At 47.9% G+C, this 15604-nt stretch overlaps 2 protein-coding genes across 3 annotated transcripts; both read left to right on the forward strand.

Moving 5' to 3' along the window:
• The first annotated feature begins 2314 nt into the window (after nucleotides 1-2314).
• On the forward strand, nucleotides 2315-11442 carry kif11 (kinesin family member 11). The gene is given in 25 exon segments (XM_019860393.1): nucleotides 2315-2476; nucleotides 2677-2752; nucleotides 2980-3109; nucleotides 3191-3288; nucleotides 3544-3622; nucleotides 3703-3888; nucleotides 4173-4297; nucleotides 4384-4474; nucleotides 4663-4808; nucleotides 4890-4986; nucleotides 5093-5188; nucleotides 5587-5687; nucleotides 6031-6280; nucleotides 6446-6517; nucleotides 7192-7327; nucleotides 7619-7791; nucleotides 8565-8690; nucleotides 8773-8928; nucleotides 9118-9257; nucleotides 9404-9564; nucleotides 9768-9886; nucleotides 10111-10333; nucleotides 10509-10681; nucleotides 10933-11043; nucleotides 11163-11442. Coding segments are annotated over 25 exon segments (3273 nt in total). The 5' UTR covers nucleotides 2315-2382; the 3' UTR covers nucleotides 11277-11442.
• A 946-nt stretch (nucleotides 11443-12388) lies between these two features.
• Nucleotides 12389-14845, forward strand: LOC109510221 (uncharacterized). Of its 2 annotated transcripts, none has more exons than XR_002167096.1 (2): nucleotides 12389-13658; nucleotides 13798-14845. XR_002167096.1 is itself a non-coding variant. In XM_019860389.1 (2 exons), the coding sequence occupies exon 1, from the start codon at nucleotides 12769-12771 to the stop codon at nucleotides 13555-13557; it is 789 nt and encodes a 262-aa protein (XP_019715948.1). In that variant the 5' UTR covers nucleotides 12389-12768; the 3' UTR covers nucleotides 13558-13573; nucleotides 13798-14845. The 2 variants fall into 2 exon arrangements, 1 of the variants encoding a protein (XP_019715948.1); XM_019860389.1 differs by having other exon boundaries at nucleotides 12389-13573.
• The last annotated feature ends 759 nt before the right edge of the window (nucleotides 14846-15604 follow it).

Raw genomic sequence — 15604 nt, forward strand, 5'->3', positions numbered from 1 at the left:
TGGTGGGGGGGGGCGGTTACCAGCAATACCATTGTCCTGAGAATCAGATGGAGTGACTTTGTATGGAGCCTCGCACAAGTCATCTTCCATGTCGAGGAATGACCTTTTGAGAGATATTGAAGGCTGCGACCATTATTTACATCATCAATTCTTCTGTCGACTGTTTTTCGCGTCATTTAGGAATCGAATTTACCACACCCCCACCCCCAAAAATGTAATTTCCATCCCCTCTTTTATTTCAAATGGCCACTGGAGCAAATGTAAAAAAAAAACAAAAAAACAAAAAAACATGTATTGATTCTGATGATGTTATTAGCTTGGTTGGGGGGGGTTGCTTTCGAAACTTTGTAATTGTTCCATTTGAATTCAAGACAAAAAATGACCAGTCTGCTTTCATGAAGAAGATTTACGTTGAGAGGCTGAAATGCCGTGGTTTTGACAATTTTACATTCGGCAAGGTCTCAAAACAACTTCATCCATAATCAGGACGGTCACCAATTCATTTGATAATCAATTAGCTGTCCATGATTTGATTGTTACACCACCTGGGGAGCATTATTAGTCCTCAACATTGTATCCCTCTACCGCTCCATCTTTCCAGAGAGTAGCCAACGATTGTACTCAAGTTAGAGTACTGTTACGTTTGGATCATAAGATTCAAGTAAAAGTAAAAAGTACTCCAAATAATTCCTTGAGTAGAAGTAAATAATTATTCAGTGATGCTGAGTAACTGGTACAGACAGGGGAGAAGAAAAAAAAAGATCAATGAGCACAGGTGTCAAATCCAGGTCCCGAAATTCCAAACCCTGCCACAGTCTGGCATAAGACACACCTTCTTCGACTCAACCGGCTCGTCAGAGCGAGTTCATGACGTCACTCGATCTGAGTCGGTGATTTTGTTCAGAATATTCGAAACCGCTCTATATGAGGCTAAAACTAAGCGCGCGATGATAGTCAACACCGTTCCACGAATAGCTCCGTTGGGTGTCAATCAAAAGTGAGTGAGTATTATCTTGCTTGACCAGGGCGTGTGCCTAGTGTCGCGTAGAAGTTGTTGAAACGGAGCAAATATTTCAAGTATATGACGAAAAAGAGTTGCCCGCTGTATCCATGGCGACAGCATTTCAAGATGCTGCCGCAGCTGTCGGTCGCCCGGTCAAGCGGAGATTCAGAAAGGATGTCGTTCATTTGACACGTGGCTGGACACGCACACAAATCAGAGATATGCAGTTTACCGCGCGTGCATGTGCGCGGGTGCGGGTGTTAAAGAAAAGAAGAGTGCATCTCGCGGGGTCGAGTGAGTGGGTGGACCCCCTGAGCAGATGGACTTGTGCTTACCACCGCTCACCGAGACACACAAACAACGTACAGAGCAACTAGATTTTTTTTTTCGTGCTTGTAGGCACTTTTTGTTTTGGTTTATCACATTTATATCTCCATTGAAAAGCAATGTCAGATTATTTTTCATTTATGGCTATGATCTTGTGAGTTACAAGGTATTTTTTCCCGCATTTTGAAGAAATGTTTCTTGACGTGTATTTGTTCCTGAATTTATTGAGCTTGATGTTCGATCTTAGGTGTGATTGTTGTTCAAGCGCTACAACTGAAGTTGAGTTGAATTGTTTTTTGCCGTGTGAAGTCATGTGTCTAATGGTGGGTTTATTCATCATTTGAATGAAAATGAACAACGCATCTTCAGAATGAACATTCGCAAATTGATCAGTCATGCAGGATTAGTACAGTTTGTAAAGCTGGTGAAAATGCCAACGTAAAAAACGCGTTCAAGCCACAGACACGTTTTTATGTATTTATTTAAAATTACAGGTGTTATTTTCCATGTATATAATTTTTATGATTCATATGGCCATTATTTGTATACGTGTGTCGTGTATTAATACGAATGACAAAGCTAAATTTCTAGCTGGACCTGCTCTCTGTTCCGGATGGATGGCTTTATAATTATATTGCCTTCCTGTGTGTAATCCTTTGGGTATCCTTTAATGCACGTTTTTTTTTTTTCGTTTGTTTTGGTTTTTTTTTGGGGGGGGGGCACTATTACTGTGATGATTTAAAATCAAGGATTTGGTTGATTAAAAACACAACAGAACTGCCAAAAATAATATTCAAAAATGTTCTAAGTAATAATAATGATAATATTAATCATATAAAAATAAGTGCTATTAGAATGAGAGAAGAAGAAAATCCACGTCGCGAGATAAACATTGATTCACACTCCCATGATGCTCTGCGGGAGCAGTCACATGTCCGCCTCGCCCAATAGAAAGGCTTGTGCTCTTCTGTGATTGGCTGAGTGAAATTTAAAAACTACTCTTTGAAATCTTTGGTGCCGTTTGGGCGCCACACCGTTTTGTCTGCCGTAGTATGCGTCAGGGACGAGATCGAAGCCCACAAAACGCACACAGACAACAAATAAACACAACAGGCGGCGCAGCGGATGACTCGAGAAAGGCCTTCGGTAAGTTTGCAGCTCGTTTGTTTCAGGCTGGGCTGGCGCTGTCTGAGATGCTAACTGTCGCTAGCTTCACGGGGGTTCCGTTAGCACAGCGAGCGGTACCCAGGCAGTCCACGACAGTCTGCTGCTTGGGGCGCTGCTTACTTGTCTTTTTACACGGGCCAAATATCTACGAAACACGAAGTCGTCTTGTGTCGCCGCAGTCATGGCTTCAAATCACCCGAGTGCAGTCAAACGGGACGAAAAGGGGAGAAACATCCAAGTGGTCGTCAGATGCAGGTAATCTTCGTCGTTCCTTATTTTCCCAAGTGTCAATCATCAGGTAATCCTCATCGTTATTTAATAGTGTCCATCATTCTGCTTCTGTGTGCATGCGGGGAGTCGAGTCTCTGGCAATTAGAAAACAATGTCTAGATAGATGTTCTAATATTTGAGATTTATCAATGCAAAGATTTAAGGTAGCTGAAAATTTTTGAACAGTTTGTATGCATTTTGTTCCCCGACAGACCTTTCAACACGATGGAGCGCAAGTCATCACACAACGTGATTGACTGCGATCCGAACAGGAAGGAAGTTCTGGTGAGGACGGCAGGTGTTAATGACAAGGCGTCCAGGAAGACGTACACCTTCGATATGGTCAGTTGATTTCCAATCTCCTCGATATCATCGTTCTGCTGACAGGGCTTTAGTGCTCTTGTTGTTGTTGGCAACCCGCAGGTGTTTGGACCCGCCGCCAAGCAGATTGATGTCTATCGGAGCGTTGTGTGTCCCATCTTGGATGAGGTCATCATGGGTTACAACTGCACCATATTTGCGTCAGTACACTTACTTGGCTTGTTTGAGATTATTGCTGCCCAAAATGCCTGCTTTTGCGGCAGCGCTTTTCTAAAATTGGCTGTAGATTTTGTACGTTTAATTGCTTTTTCTGTGATCGATTATCTATATAATTTTGTTTGCAATGATTTACGGAAATTGCAAGCTCCTCCATAATTCAGTGAGGGGTTGAATTGTTGCCAGACACCGCAAATTCCCGGAGGGGCTGAACATTGTTCTTGGTTAATGCGTTGCAGTTACGGGCAGACAGGCACGGGGAAGACATTCACTATGGAGGGAGAACGAAGTCCGGACGAGCAGTTCACCTGGGAGGAGGCAAGTTTGACGGCACCTCTCATTGGCTGATGGCCCCCCGCGAACGTTTCCCGACCGCTTGGCTCTCGTTACGCTCGCAGGACCCCCTGGCTGGGATCATTCCCAGAACCCTCCACCAGATCTTCGAGAAGCTGTCCGAGAACGGCACCGAATTCTCAGTCAAAGTTTCGTTGTTGGAAATCTACAACGAAGAGCTCTTTGACCTGCTCAGCCCAAGTGAGGACGTCACCGAGCGGCTGCAGCTCTTTGACGACCCAAGGAACAAGGTACCTTTTCCAGAGAACGGAGGGTAGGCCCCCCCAAAAATCACAATGTGGGGGGGATCTTCGCCGTTATGCCCTCACCTTCTTCAAAGCACAGCCACGGTCACGGTGTGCTTTTCAGCTGTTCATTGGATGTCAGGAGAAACGTAAAAGTGAAACACAATGAGACCGTTGCGCAGCCGCTCCTGTTAACCGGGGGCTTTCTCTCCAACTCACTCCGAAAGCACAAATGGCACGTTTTGTATTTAAAACACAGCCAGCGTGCTAAGCTGTTGTGTTGCCGGCAGCGCGGCATGGTTGTCAGAGGTCTGGAGGAGGTGACGGTCCACAACAAAGATGAGGTCTACCTGATCCTCGAGAGAGGATCTGCCAAGAGGAGGACGGCCTCCACGCTCATGAACGCCTACTCCAGGTAGGACGCGCGCCCCGCCCCGTCTCTGATTCCGAAAAGTTTTGGCGCAGACTTGCGGCTTTCACTTTTCTTGAATTTGTGCACAGCCGCTCGCATTCGGTCTTCTCGGTCACCATCCACATGAAGGAGATGACGTTGGATGGCGAGGAACTGGTCAAGATCGGCAAACTCAACCTGGTAAAGCAAACTTTTGCAACGTGATCCTGACCGTGCGGTGAGAGCAAGTTGGGGCGACGGCTCTGCCTCAACTGGCAGCAAAAATCTGCCAGTGGCCAAACTCGGCGGGGGGGTGGTCTTCGTCGGAAAATTGTCATTTGGAGTACTGAGTGGTGGCATTTTACGTTGTGGGATTGTGTTGGGTTTAGGTGGACCTGGCGGGGAGCGAGAACATCGGGCGCTCCGGCGCGGTGGACAAACGGGCGAGGGAGGCGGGAAACATCAACCAGTCTCTCCTGACGCTGGGCCGCGTCATCACGGCTCTCGTGGAGAAGAGACCTCACGTCCCGTACAGGTGCGGTGCCCCCACACACACACACGCCGATGATAGATGTCGATGGTGGAGGTGACTTGGTTGTTGACCGACTTCCTGTAGAGAGTCAAAGCTGACGCGCATTCTGCAAGACTCGCTGGGGGGGCGAACAAAGACCTCCATCATCGCCACTGTGTCGCCGTCCTCCAGTAACCTTGAGGTGCGTTTGTCCCACCCTGTATTTAAAAAAAAAAAAAAAATCCTTCAAATGTACATCATGTGTCCTCTGATTTCAAACGACATCAATGCCTTTGCGTTGTGTGCAGGAGACGCTGAGCACGCTGGATTACGCCAGCAGGGCCAAGAACATCATGAACAAGCCCGAGGTGAACCAGAAGCTCACAAAGAGGACCCTCATCAAGGTGAGACCGGCGCCGCATGCCCGGATTCCGATCCAACGACACACCGCACTGTTAATTGGCCCTTCTGAAGTGCTGTGGTGAACACAAGTTGTCTTCAAACGGGCAGACCGCCATTCTGCTCCCGACAAAGTCTGGATTTCGTGCAAACCTATGATCAACTTTTGTCCAATAAAGGCAAGGATGGCCACCGACGTTATTAACACCCAAGTTTTTTTGGTGGGTGTGGAAAGGGGGTATCACAGAGTTCGGAGACCAGAAGTCTTGCATCCCGATGTAGTGCTTGGGGACGAGAAAATGATGAATGCATTTGGAGTCATTCACTCATTCTCTGCTACATTCTCGTGGGGAACGAGTGAGCGACTCTCAACACGCCCCGTTGTCTTTTTGTCCACGCTCAGGAATACACGGAGGAGATTGAGCGTCTCAAGCGAGACCTCGCCGCCGCCAGGGACAAAAACGGCGTCTACTTGTCAACTGAGAACTACACGTATGTGCCGACGTGCTGTCATTCTGCCTGCGCGCACCCCCGCGCGTTCTGAAAAGTTGTGCCTTCCAGGAGGCAAAGTTTTCCTGCGGGTTGCACATGCGCTCCCCAAAGCAGATGTATGCCGTACAACACATTAAAAAAAAGTTACATCGAGATTAATCCGAACTGCTTTTGAAAGCGCCTTTCTGCAAATTGCGCGATGAACCCGTCCAACATTTGTACTCGGGCGCTGCAAAGTTTACCTCCGGGTTGCACATGCGCTCCCCAAATCAGATGTATGCCGTACAACACATTAAAAAAAAGTTCAGTCGTGATGCGAACTGCTTTTGAAAGCGCCTTTCTGCAAATTGCGCAGGCACAATTGTCGAAGCAGGTTGAGTCCCGATCTAATGCCGATCATGTGACGGTGCGTGCAGGTCAGCGAGCTGTTTGTGGACAGTAAAAGTAAACTGGAGCAGTGCGCCTCCGACCTGCTCGACAACCTGCATAGACTGGAGGAAACCAGCCGAGACCTGGAGGCCACCAAAGACAAGCTGGCCGAGGAGGAGTTCGTCAGTGGCGAATTGCGCACAGCCCAGGAGAATCTCTACAGTGCCGCCACGCAGGTGCCACCTCTGACCTCATACGTGGGGGGGGTCACCCGGGCAGGCGACAAGCTACTTTTTAGTATTGGACCTGCAATTAATTAGCAACTTACTAAGCGGTGGCTGTCCTCGTGGGACTCTTTAAAAAAATATAAATGATTAAAACCGATGTGTTTGTATTTGCAGCTGCTGAACACGGCGGACGCCAGCACCAGCGACGTCTTGGGTCTGCACGCCAAGCTGGACAGGAAGAAGCTGGTAATGCTGAGACTCTCCCTGAGCATGCGGGCTCTCTTGGCGCGCGCATTTTGATATGTTAGTGTTTTTTTTTTCTCGGAGTCTCAGCCAGAACATTTCTTTCAACACGTTTCAAATCTAAAAGCGCACAAACAAATAGAAACTTAGCCTAAGGCTGTGGTCATGAATGAACAGTCGGTGATACAAGAGTCATTTTGCAATTGTGCCTGTCAGGTGTGTTTGAGAGCACTTTGTCACGGAACTGCAGAATAATTGATCAGAAGGCCACAAGCTGATTAAACTATTATTAAAACTTTGCATTTGCATCACAGAAGGGATAATAACGGTCTCGTTGTCATCAAATAGGGACCGTGTAAAATATAATAAAGTGAAAAAAATTGTCACAAATCAGTTCCTGTGCGTGTGAAATATGCCAAGTCCCACCCTTGACTACGTTTATCTCAATACACTCGCTGCAGCTTTTCGTCCTCAGCGACAGCACTTCACTGACTGTCTTGTCTGTGCTTCGTGTCCAAACATTTTTTTTGGTCGTGGTTTTTGATGGCGAATTGTTTCCCAGGGGACGCTCCATTTTTTCGATAGGTTACATTTGCTTCGCGGTACCTTGTATCTGGGACCCGATGATTAAAGTTGATCATTTTTCATGCTTGTCATGTGTGTTGCGGCGCGTGCAGGTGGAGCAGCACAACGTGTCAGCTCAGCAGAGCTTCGCCGAGCGCATGGCGGCGGCCTTGGGGAGCGTGCAGCGCAGCGTCCAACAGCAAGGCGACAAGCATCGACACGTCCTCGGCAGCTATTCGCGGGCCGTCGGTACAGACACCGTACTCGCAATCGTTTTCGCCTTCCTTCCTCGCGATGTGCAGATTTTCCAGTCGTGCGGCTTTATTATGGCGGAGTCCACTGCAAAGCCCCTTGTAATGACTCGGGAGCAGGGAATGAATTAATGATTCCTCATGCAGCAACTGCATTTGGAATCAGACCCACAAATTACTACAAAGGGATGTTGCGGCGGCAGCACTACAAAATGTGGCAGACGCGCTTATCGAGTGGATTGGGGGGGGCTTCCCACCGGGTGTCTCGTCACGGTGACCTCTGTCGTAGACGGCGTTCTGGCGGGCAGCGAGGCGGCGCTGGCCCGCGCTGTGAGCGGCGTGGAGGGCCTGGTGGCCGGCGTGGGGCGGCTGCTGGGCGAGGGCGTGGCGCGCCGGCAGGAGCGCGTGCGGCGCCACTGCCAACTCGGCCAGCGGGACCAGGAGACCATCAAGGAGCTTCTGGTGAGCACAGCGGGCAGCAAAAATGGACAGACAGGCCGCGTTTCCGTTACCCGCTTTTCGACGAGCCACCTGTTGTCATGTCATAAAAATACAGTACCGGTATATCGAACAAACACAAATTGGAGGCTGGGTCTCCATTTCGGATTCCCCAATTTGATTCTTTTCACTTTGTTTTTTGATTTTTCAAGAGGACTTTGAAACAATCATTCAGGCTTTCGTCACATCTCGGCTAGATTACTGTAATGCACTTTGCTTTGGAGTCAGCCAATCCTCCATCAGGCGTCTCCAGTTGGTCCAAAATGCCGCTATCCCTTCATTGGCTCATTTTAGAGTTCTTTTGAAGATCCTGTTATTCGTTTTCAAATCTTGAAATGGCCTGGGCCCACCTTTACTTCTCTGAGCTACTCCGCCCATACGCACCTCCCCGGTGCCTCAGGTCTTGTTTTACTGTTTTTGTGCTTTCTACTGTCTGAAACATTTTTGCTCCTTGTCTTTGTATATAGCGGTGGTTGTTTGAAATACATTTTAGTTGCGTAGTACCTATTATAATTTTCAAACGGAAGACCTCAGTCGAAGCAATTGCACCAATCAAACATCAATATTGATGGAAAACCCAAAATGTGCGTCATGTAGATATTTTTTCTCTCCTTTCTCTGGTCTTCTGTTCTCCACTTCTCTTTTGTCTCGATTGCTCTCTTTAACTTGTTCTCTTTCTCGCTTCCTTTTTTTGCTTTTGTTCTCATTTTTTTCCCTTTTGCTGCACGTGTACGTAGGAAGAGCACCAGCGAGACATGGAAGAGGTCCTCCAGGTTCAGACTCTGATGGGTTTTTCAGTGCTCCAAGAGCTGAGCGCCTCCCTCAGGTCCACCGCGGAGGCGCAGCGAGCCCTGGCCGACAAGGTTGTCAAGTCTGCTTGGAAAAAAAGGAAACAAAGTTTGTTGATGTCGTCTTGTCACAGCACTCGTTCTGACCCTGTGTCAGGTGGAGGCCATGAAGGAGACGGGCAAGTTCTTCAGCGGCCTGGTTGGAGACCTGGCGGCTCTGCGAGAGGCCACCGTGCAGGACGTGAGCGTCCTGCTGGACCAACGGGACCAGCTGGAGGAGAAGATCCGAAAAGCTCAGGAGAGTAACCAGCAGGTAACGGGTGCTTTGCGAGCCTCTTTGCCTTAGCTGGCCAACAAACATGACAGATTTGGACAAAGTCCTATTGAGAATTTGACATCTCGCTTTCAAGTTTGAGTTAAGGTTTCCGAGTTTCAAGCTGCGCAACCATAGATGGTAGTGCTGTCCCTTTCCAGCTTGTGAACTTCCTGTCCCCTCCTCCAGAGAACCAAGCAGACTATCCAGATGTTGCAGGACCAGCTCAACCTGCTGTCCACGGAGGCGCACGAGGACTACGAGAAGCTGTGCTCGTTCTCCGGAGTCCTGAAGACGCCCCTTCATAGCCTTCGAGACAACCTCAGCAGGTGACTCCGCCGTCATCGTGTGTTGGGTCGAGCAACGAAACCTCACGCGGCTTCAACAACCCGTCCGTCCTTGCTTCTTCCCATTGTCCCCTGGCAATCGAAACACCCGCTGGATCGCGTGGCCCCTTGGCTCGTGCGCTCCTCAGCGGCTGCGAGTCCTTGGAACGTCGGGGGTCCACCCGGGCGGATCTGCTGTGCTCCACTTCCTCGTCCCTGGCCTCAACGCTGCGACGTCACGTGGACGAGAGCCAGCAGGCTCAGCAGGAGGCCGACGGTTGCCGTGAGCACCTCCAGCGCAGCGTGTCGGGTACGAGGCGTCTGCTCTTATTCTGGTGTCCCAGTCAGAGTTGAATGATGACGATGATGAGACCCATTCACTCATTGCCTCCTCCTTCATAATCGATACGATGCGATTTCTAGTGGACATTTGAGTCCACTCTATTGTGCGCTATATGAAAATAGCCACTGTGGCTGATTTCCAACTTGGCCCTGGGCTCCATGCGTGTGCAGGTTTACTTCAACGAGACCGGGATTGGCGCTCGGCACTGGAGCGGCACGCCGACCAACGAGTCCAAGAGCATTTGTCATTGGCGGCCGAGGAGTCGGCCGACGCGGAGACCCTCGTTGAGGTACAGGCGGTGCCTTTAGTAGTACGTGGGCCTTCAGCGAGGACACTTTTGTGCTCAAGCCAAAGCTATGTCGTTTCTGCAAGTAGTACCTCAGTGGCATTTTGACGCCAAGGAGCCAAACGGCATTTTGTCATGATGTGGTGCGACCAGGCATTTGCGATTGGCCACGACACGACGGGTCTCGGCGGCACACGGGCTTCCTCGTCTCTCTCTCTCTCCTCCAGAGCGTGAAGACGTATGGTACCGAGCAGCTTCATACGTTGGAGGCGGCACTAAGGGCCCACCAGGACGAGATGAAGCAGACCCTGGAGAAGATGCGCAGCCAAACCTCCTCGGACGCCGCCACCCTGGACCGGCAGGAGGCGGACATCCGCGAGCAGGTGAACGCCGGTCAGCAGCTGGTCCAAAACTTCCTGCAGGAGGAGCTGCGCCACGACGTGCCCACCGGTAAAACATTTCACACGCTCTGTGCGCTCAGCAGGCCTGCGACAAACATTCAGTTGAGCCATTCATCAGGCGTCTGGTTTAGATGGTTGTTTTTATTCACACGAAATGGCAGCCATCGCCGTCAATTGTCCTTTGACTGACACCCGTCGCTGTCCGTCCCGCAACACCCCCTCAGGTCAGACGCCGCAGAGGCGGGACTTTGTGTACCCGCGCCAGGTGGCCAAGATGTGGAGTCGCACGGAGATGCTGGAGAATCTCAGGAGGCAACAGGACGAGCTGCAGGCCGCCACCGAAGACGAGGAGCAAGAGCGTGACCATGAGTCCGAGGATGATGACAAAAGCAGCCAGGTGGGACGGGAATCTTAATCATAAAGTCTTTCTTCCATATGCAACTTTCTTGGTGGGGGGGGGGGGTATACATTTATTTTATTGCTTTGTTGCAAGCTAAAAATGTTTGTGCAAGCCAGCTTCCGATACGCAGCTATGTGAGCAAAGTGAAATTTGGCACTGCCATAAACACGTGCAGCCCAACAAAGATGGGAGAGGTGTAAATGGCCACCTCTGGTTAGCGCGTTTTGTTCCCGTACTGCGTTCTTCAGGGCTCCCTGGAGGACGAGCTGAGCACATGCAACGAGAGCGTGGCCACCGAAGGCTCCTTCATTGACGAGAACCTGGTCTTCAACGAGGCCAAGCGCCTTCCGTTCTTCAAGGTGAGCCCACTGCAACAGACATGTCCATCGTGATGGCACGCGTAGGGCCGCATGCGTATGCACGGTGCTTCCCATACCGATGTGTGAATCTGTTTTGCTCTCATGTGAATGTGCTCCAGCAAAAGAAGGCCAGGAAGAAAGAGGGCAAGGTCCCAAGCAGGCCCAAAGTGTGCGACAGTGAGGCCGGGCCCACCCCACAGAAGTCCCGACTCCCGCTGCGCTGTCAGAACTAAACTCAACAGTGTTCCCATTTTGGTTTTTAGCTGCCAGTTAACGTTCTGTCTTTTATGAATGTGTCTGTTTTAATCTGTCATATTAAACTTGTGTTTTGTGATTCTGCTATTCATTATAAAATGAGTAATAGTTGTTCCGATGAATAAAAGTAATTACAAAACTGAAGAGTGTTTGTACAGTAATTATGTAGAATGTGGCAGCCTCCCAGGGGGGAGGTTTCCACATTTTGTGAAGTCTCAGAATCATGCAGACAAATACAGCGCTACCATGGTTATGGTGATTTGGGACGTTTGCTCATTTATAAACAAAAAGGTGTTCTTTTTCTTTACTGTCAAGGTATAACCAAAAAGCAGTGGTGGTTTACTTCATTGCATTTCAGGTCATTTCAATGGAGAAAATTGGTCCCATTATCTGAATTGCGATTATTTTACTCCTGTTAGAATGTTATTGTAATGACAGGTATAGGTTTATTCAGTATAATATAGAAAGCCGTTTTTTTACAGCCAAAAAAAGACAACCATGTATCGTAAGGCGTTTTAGCCCCCTCCCCCCAAAAAAACGTATAGGAAGGCGTTCTTAACCGAAAAAATTTTTGTTAGGTAAGGCGTTTTTAGCCGAAAAGAACGACCATGTAAGTAAACCGCTGACAGCCAAAACCCCCGATCATGTTCTGTATAGTATTAGTAAGGCGTTTTTTTTAACCGGAAAAAAACTACCATGTAAAGTGAGGCGTTTTGAGCCGTGGTGTTTTTTTTTTTTTCTTAACACGTGTTTCCCCGGGAATGCGCGGAAATTGCAAAGTCCTGGTATAAATGGACTAGTGATTTAGTTTTATTTAATTTGGTTAATGTGGCGGTTACTTTCGGTTTTGAAGGCGCTGCCCTCGTCGCGCCAGATTACACAATGTTATGAAAAAAACCCAGCAACGACCATTTGTGTTCCTCAACTAAGCGCATGGGACACAGTAGTTGGGGTGCTAATTGTGTAAATTTACGAGCGAAATTGCGGTCAACGAGAGAAAGTAACAACGGCGGCAATTTGAATCGGGCATAACATGGCCGTACCGCTAAAGGCCCAGTTCGTTTCCTTGTTGGGCGGTTGACTCATTGAATTCCCGGAAGATCATGAGTCATTTTTTTTGTCGCCCAGTAAACACGAAAACACGAGTTCAAGGCGTGCCGCTGTTTTTTACTCGATCTTGGGTAGTTGAAAGTCCTTTCTACGGGGCCTACAGCAAGTTCGTGGATTTGATAAAGCATTTTTACTTTTGTTTGTGTGCGCCTCAAAGTAGCACATCGGCCACGTTATTTGAAGTGTTAATTTAAATTTACCTGCGAAGTCCTGCGTCAAGAGAGAATTGCAAAGGACGATCACTGGAGTCTGGCGTCGTCACGGACACGTTAAATCGAAGGCGCAGTTCCGGTTTGAAGTGTCCGCGGAGTTGGCTCGTTTAAAGTCCAGTTGCCTTTTGTTTTCAATCTGCGAAGGAACATGAAGCGTCGGGTGTCATTTTGTCTTTGTTTGTGGTCACTTATTGGCTCCGCCGTCGGCGAGATCGTGAACGTATACGTCGCCGAGGGCCAAACGCTGACTCTGCGGCCCAAGTTTAAAGACCCCGTCGAGAGCGTGGAATGGCAGCGGAACCGCAACCTTCTCGCCGAGTGGGCCGGAAATGAAGTGACCCGCTACGACAACCGAATCGCCTTGAACGTGAGCAACGCAGTGCTGGAGCTTGTGGGCGTGGTCGCGACGGACGCGGGCACCTTCACGGTGTCTTTGAACAACGTGATGCAGGACGAAGTCTTCGCGGTCAAGGTGATCAAGTTCGTGCCGGAACCGGAAGTGCACCCGACCCCGCTCGCGTGCTCCGAAAACTTGGAGACTTGCACGCTCCACTGCGGCGGGGACACGAGTGGCGCGGAGCCTGTCACGTACATTTGGAGAACTGAACCCGAAACGGAAATGCCGGAAGTACGCAACAGGACCATCGACCGAAAGACTTCCGCGGTCAAGAGTTTCTTTTGCATCATGCAGAATCCCTTGGGCCGGAAGGAGAGCCAAGCCTTTGCCAACCCCTTCTATCAGGACCGACCGGGGGGCGGCTTGGGACCAGGCGGGATCGCGGGAGTCGTCTCGGGCACGCTCGGGGCCTTGTGCGGTGTGGTGGTGGCTGCCTGGTTTTGCAGCAAGCGTCAAAGAGGCTTGGCGTTAAGACCATCCAATGGAGCCACGGGGGGAACAAACTTGGAAACGTCACGACCGCTGAACAGCAACAATTGACCGGCGAGGTTGCCAGGTGACACGCTGACTGTTACTCCGGTCGTGAAATCGAAGCTCAGTCGCCTCAGAGATGTTTGAGGATGTCACTATCGACAGATTGAGTTGAGGTTTAGTTCCACTTTGAAAGCCAAAAGTTTTTGCAAGAATACAGCAGGACATTTTCTCTTGTGCTTGCATCACTTCCTGTTTGAACATATGATTCTGAAATCTGATACCTTTTGTTTTGTCCGTTTTTTTCAGGTTCCAGCCAGCAGCGGCACTGTTGATTCGAACTGAAGACGGAGAGCATTCATTGCTGCTGATTATTTGTGAAATTATCATTTAGTAGGTTCAAATCATTTGACAGACGCAACATTAGTACATAGCTTGAGTTAGGACAGAGAGAAATTTAAACTGCAATCAATGACCCTAGTTCACTTGTGACCCCCAAAAAGTCCAAATGAAAATGCAGTTTTGAAATCAGTTTGAATCCAGTATCAGTTGGCATGAAGTTGAAAATAATCCGACTTTGAGTTGAAGTGAAAGCAGCTTAGCTACACTGGCTTTTATCGAGCATTTAATGCTTCTGTTTGTGAATCAACGCTCGCTCAGTTTAAGTTTTGGGGGAGATCAAATGTTTGTTCCAATTCATCCCTGTTACATGGACGTCACACGCGTGCCAAAGCATTGCCTTCTCAAGTGAAGCATTCATTTGAGTGCAAACCTCCACCAAGGCCCCAAATCCAAATTTGGATCTGCCCAATGCCCTTTATGTCTTAATATATTTGGCATGAGCATTTTTCTTTTGTTCCAGGCGAAATGAAGGAGGGAAAAAAATATGAGAATGTGAACACCCAAAATCTTGGATCTGCGTGGAGTTAATGGATGAGATGTGCCTACACTAGCTTTCTCTCCAAATGATATTTAATATTTTAGCGCATCCTCAGCAAATGCATAACCCTGATAAACACTTTTAATGCGTCAATTCAGCATATCTTGAGAATTGCAGAAGGGTCGCCTCCGTTGGTTTCCTCTTATCTGATCGTCAACTGTAGGCTCCTTGGGGCCATGCAGAGTTGAGCACGGTTCTCCTGTTTCACAACCCCTCCACACAACAACACTCGCACAATAATACAAATGCAGAATTAAACATAATAAGTCATATTGAAATCAACCGTTTCCAAAATTGACTCCATCACTTTGTCATGACAACAAAAATCAAACCCATTGATTGAAATCGCGGTAAAAGTAGACATGTACTAGGACTGGGCCATCAATGGAGTTTTTATGATCAAACTGTTTTTTTTTTCTTTCTCAAGAGAATGCACTTATTTTCTGAACTGTAAAGAAAACACATTTTTAAAATGATTTCCGTGATGTTGATGTGAATTAGGAGACCTAAATCCCAGAGTGGTAAATGAAACAAACAGCACATCTGTCTTTAATTTCAGTGTTTTTTTGTTTAGAAAAATTAGAGAAATGTAATGGGGGGGGTGGGGGGGGGTCATGGGCCTCCGGCAATGACGTGCCAGGGCGTTTTAGTGTCTCACAATTGTGTTGCAGCAGTGCTTGTATTTATTTTTTTTTTTTCGTTGAGCTTGTTCAAAAGAAGCTGCTATTCAGGATTCATGTTACTGTTCATAACAAGTTGTTCATTATACAAGAGGCTCTTCTGAAGATTGTACGTTATTCAAATTGCTTTTATGAAAGTTTCTTCATAAGTTGTGCGTAGCAGTGTTTTTTCTTCCATACAAATGGCTGCTAACAATTAAAGGTGCTGTTCATCGTACATGTTAGTATAAATTGCTCTTTAAAACAAAGGTGATTAAAACAATTTGAATTTTTTTTTTACAACCTATTAAAGAAACGCAAGCCACAAGAAAACAAAGCAACAGTATCGTCATTACGAAAATACAAAAAAACACTAATGAGATTAAAAAAATAAACGAAGAGCAAAAAAAAAAACAACAGTTTGAACCATTTATTTGTCTATAGAATTAAGGAACAGAAGTTGGTATTCCTGTATTGTCTGGTTTAATATTGAACTAAAAAAAATTTTGAATACCCA

This window comes from Hippocampus comes, unplaced genomic scaffold (assembly GCF_001891065.2).
Source record: "Hippocampus comes isolate QL1 unplaced genomic scaffold, H_comes_QL1_v1.1 scaffold39, whole genome shotgun sequence".
Lineage (NCBI taxonomy): Eukaryota > Metazoa > Chordata > Actinopteri > Syngnathiformes > Syngnathidae > Hippocampus > Hippocampus comes.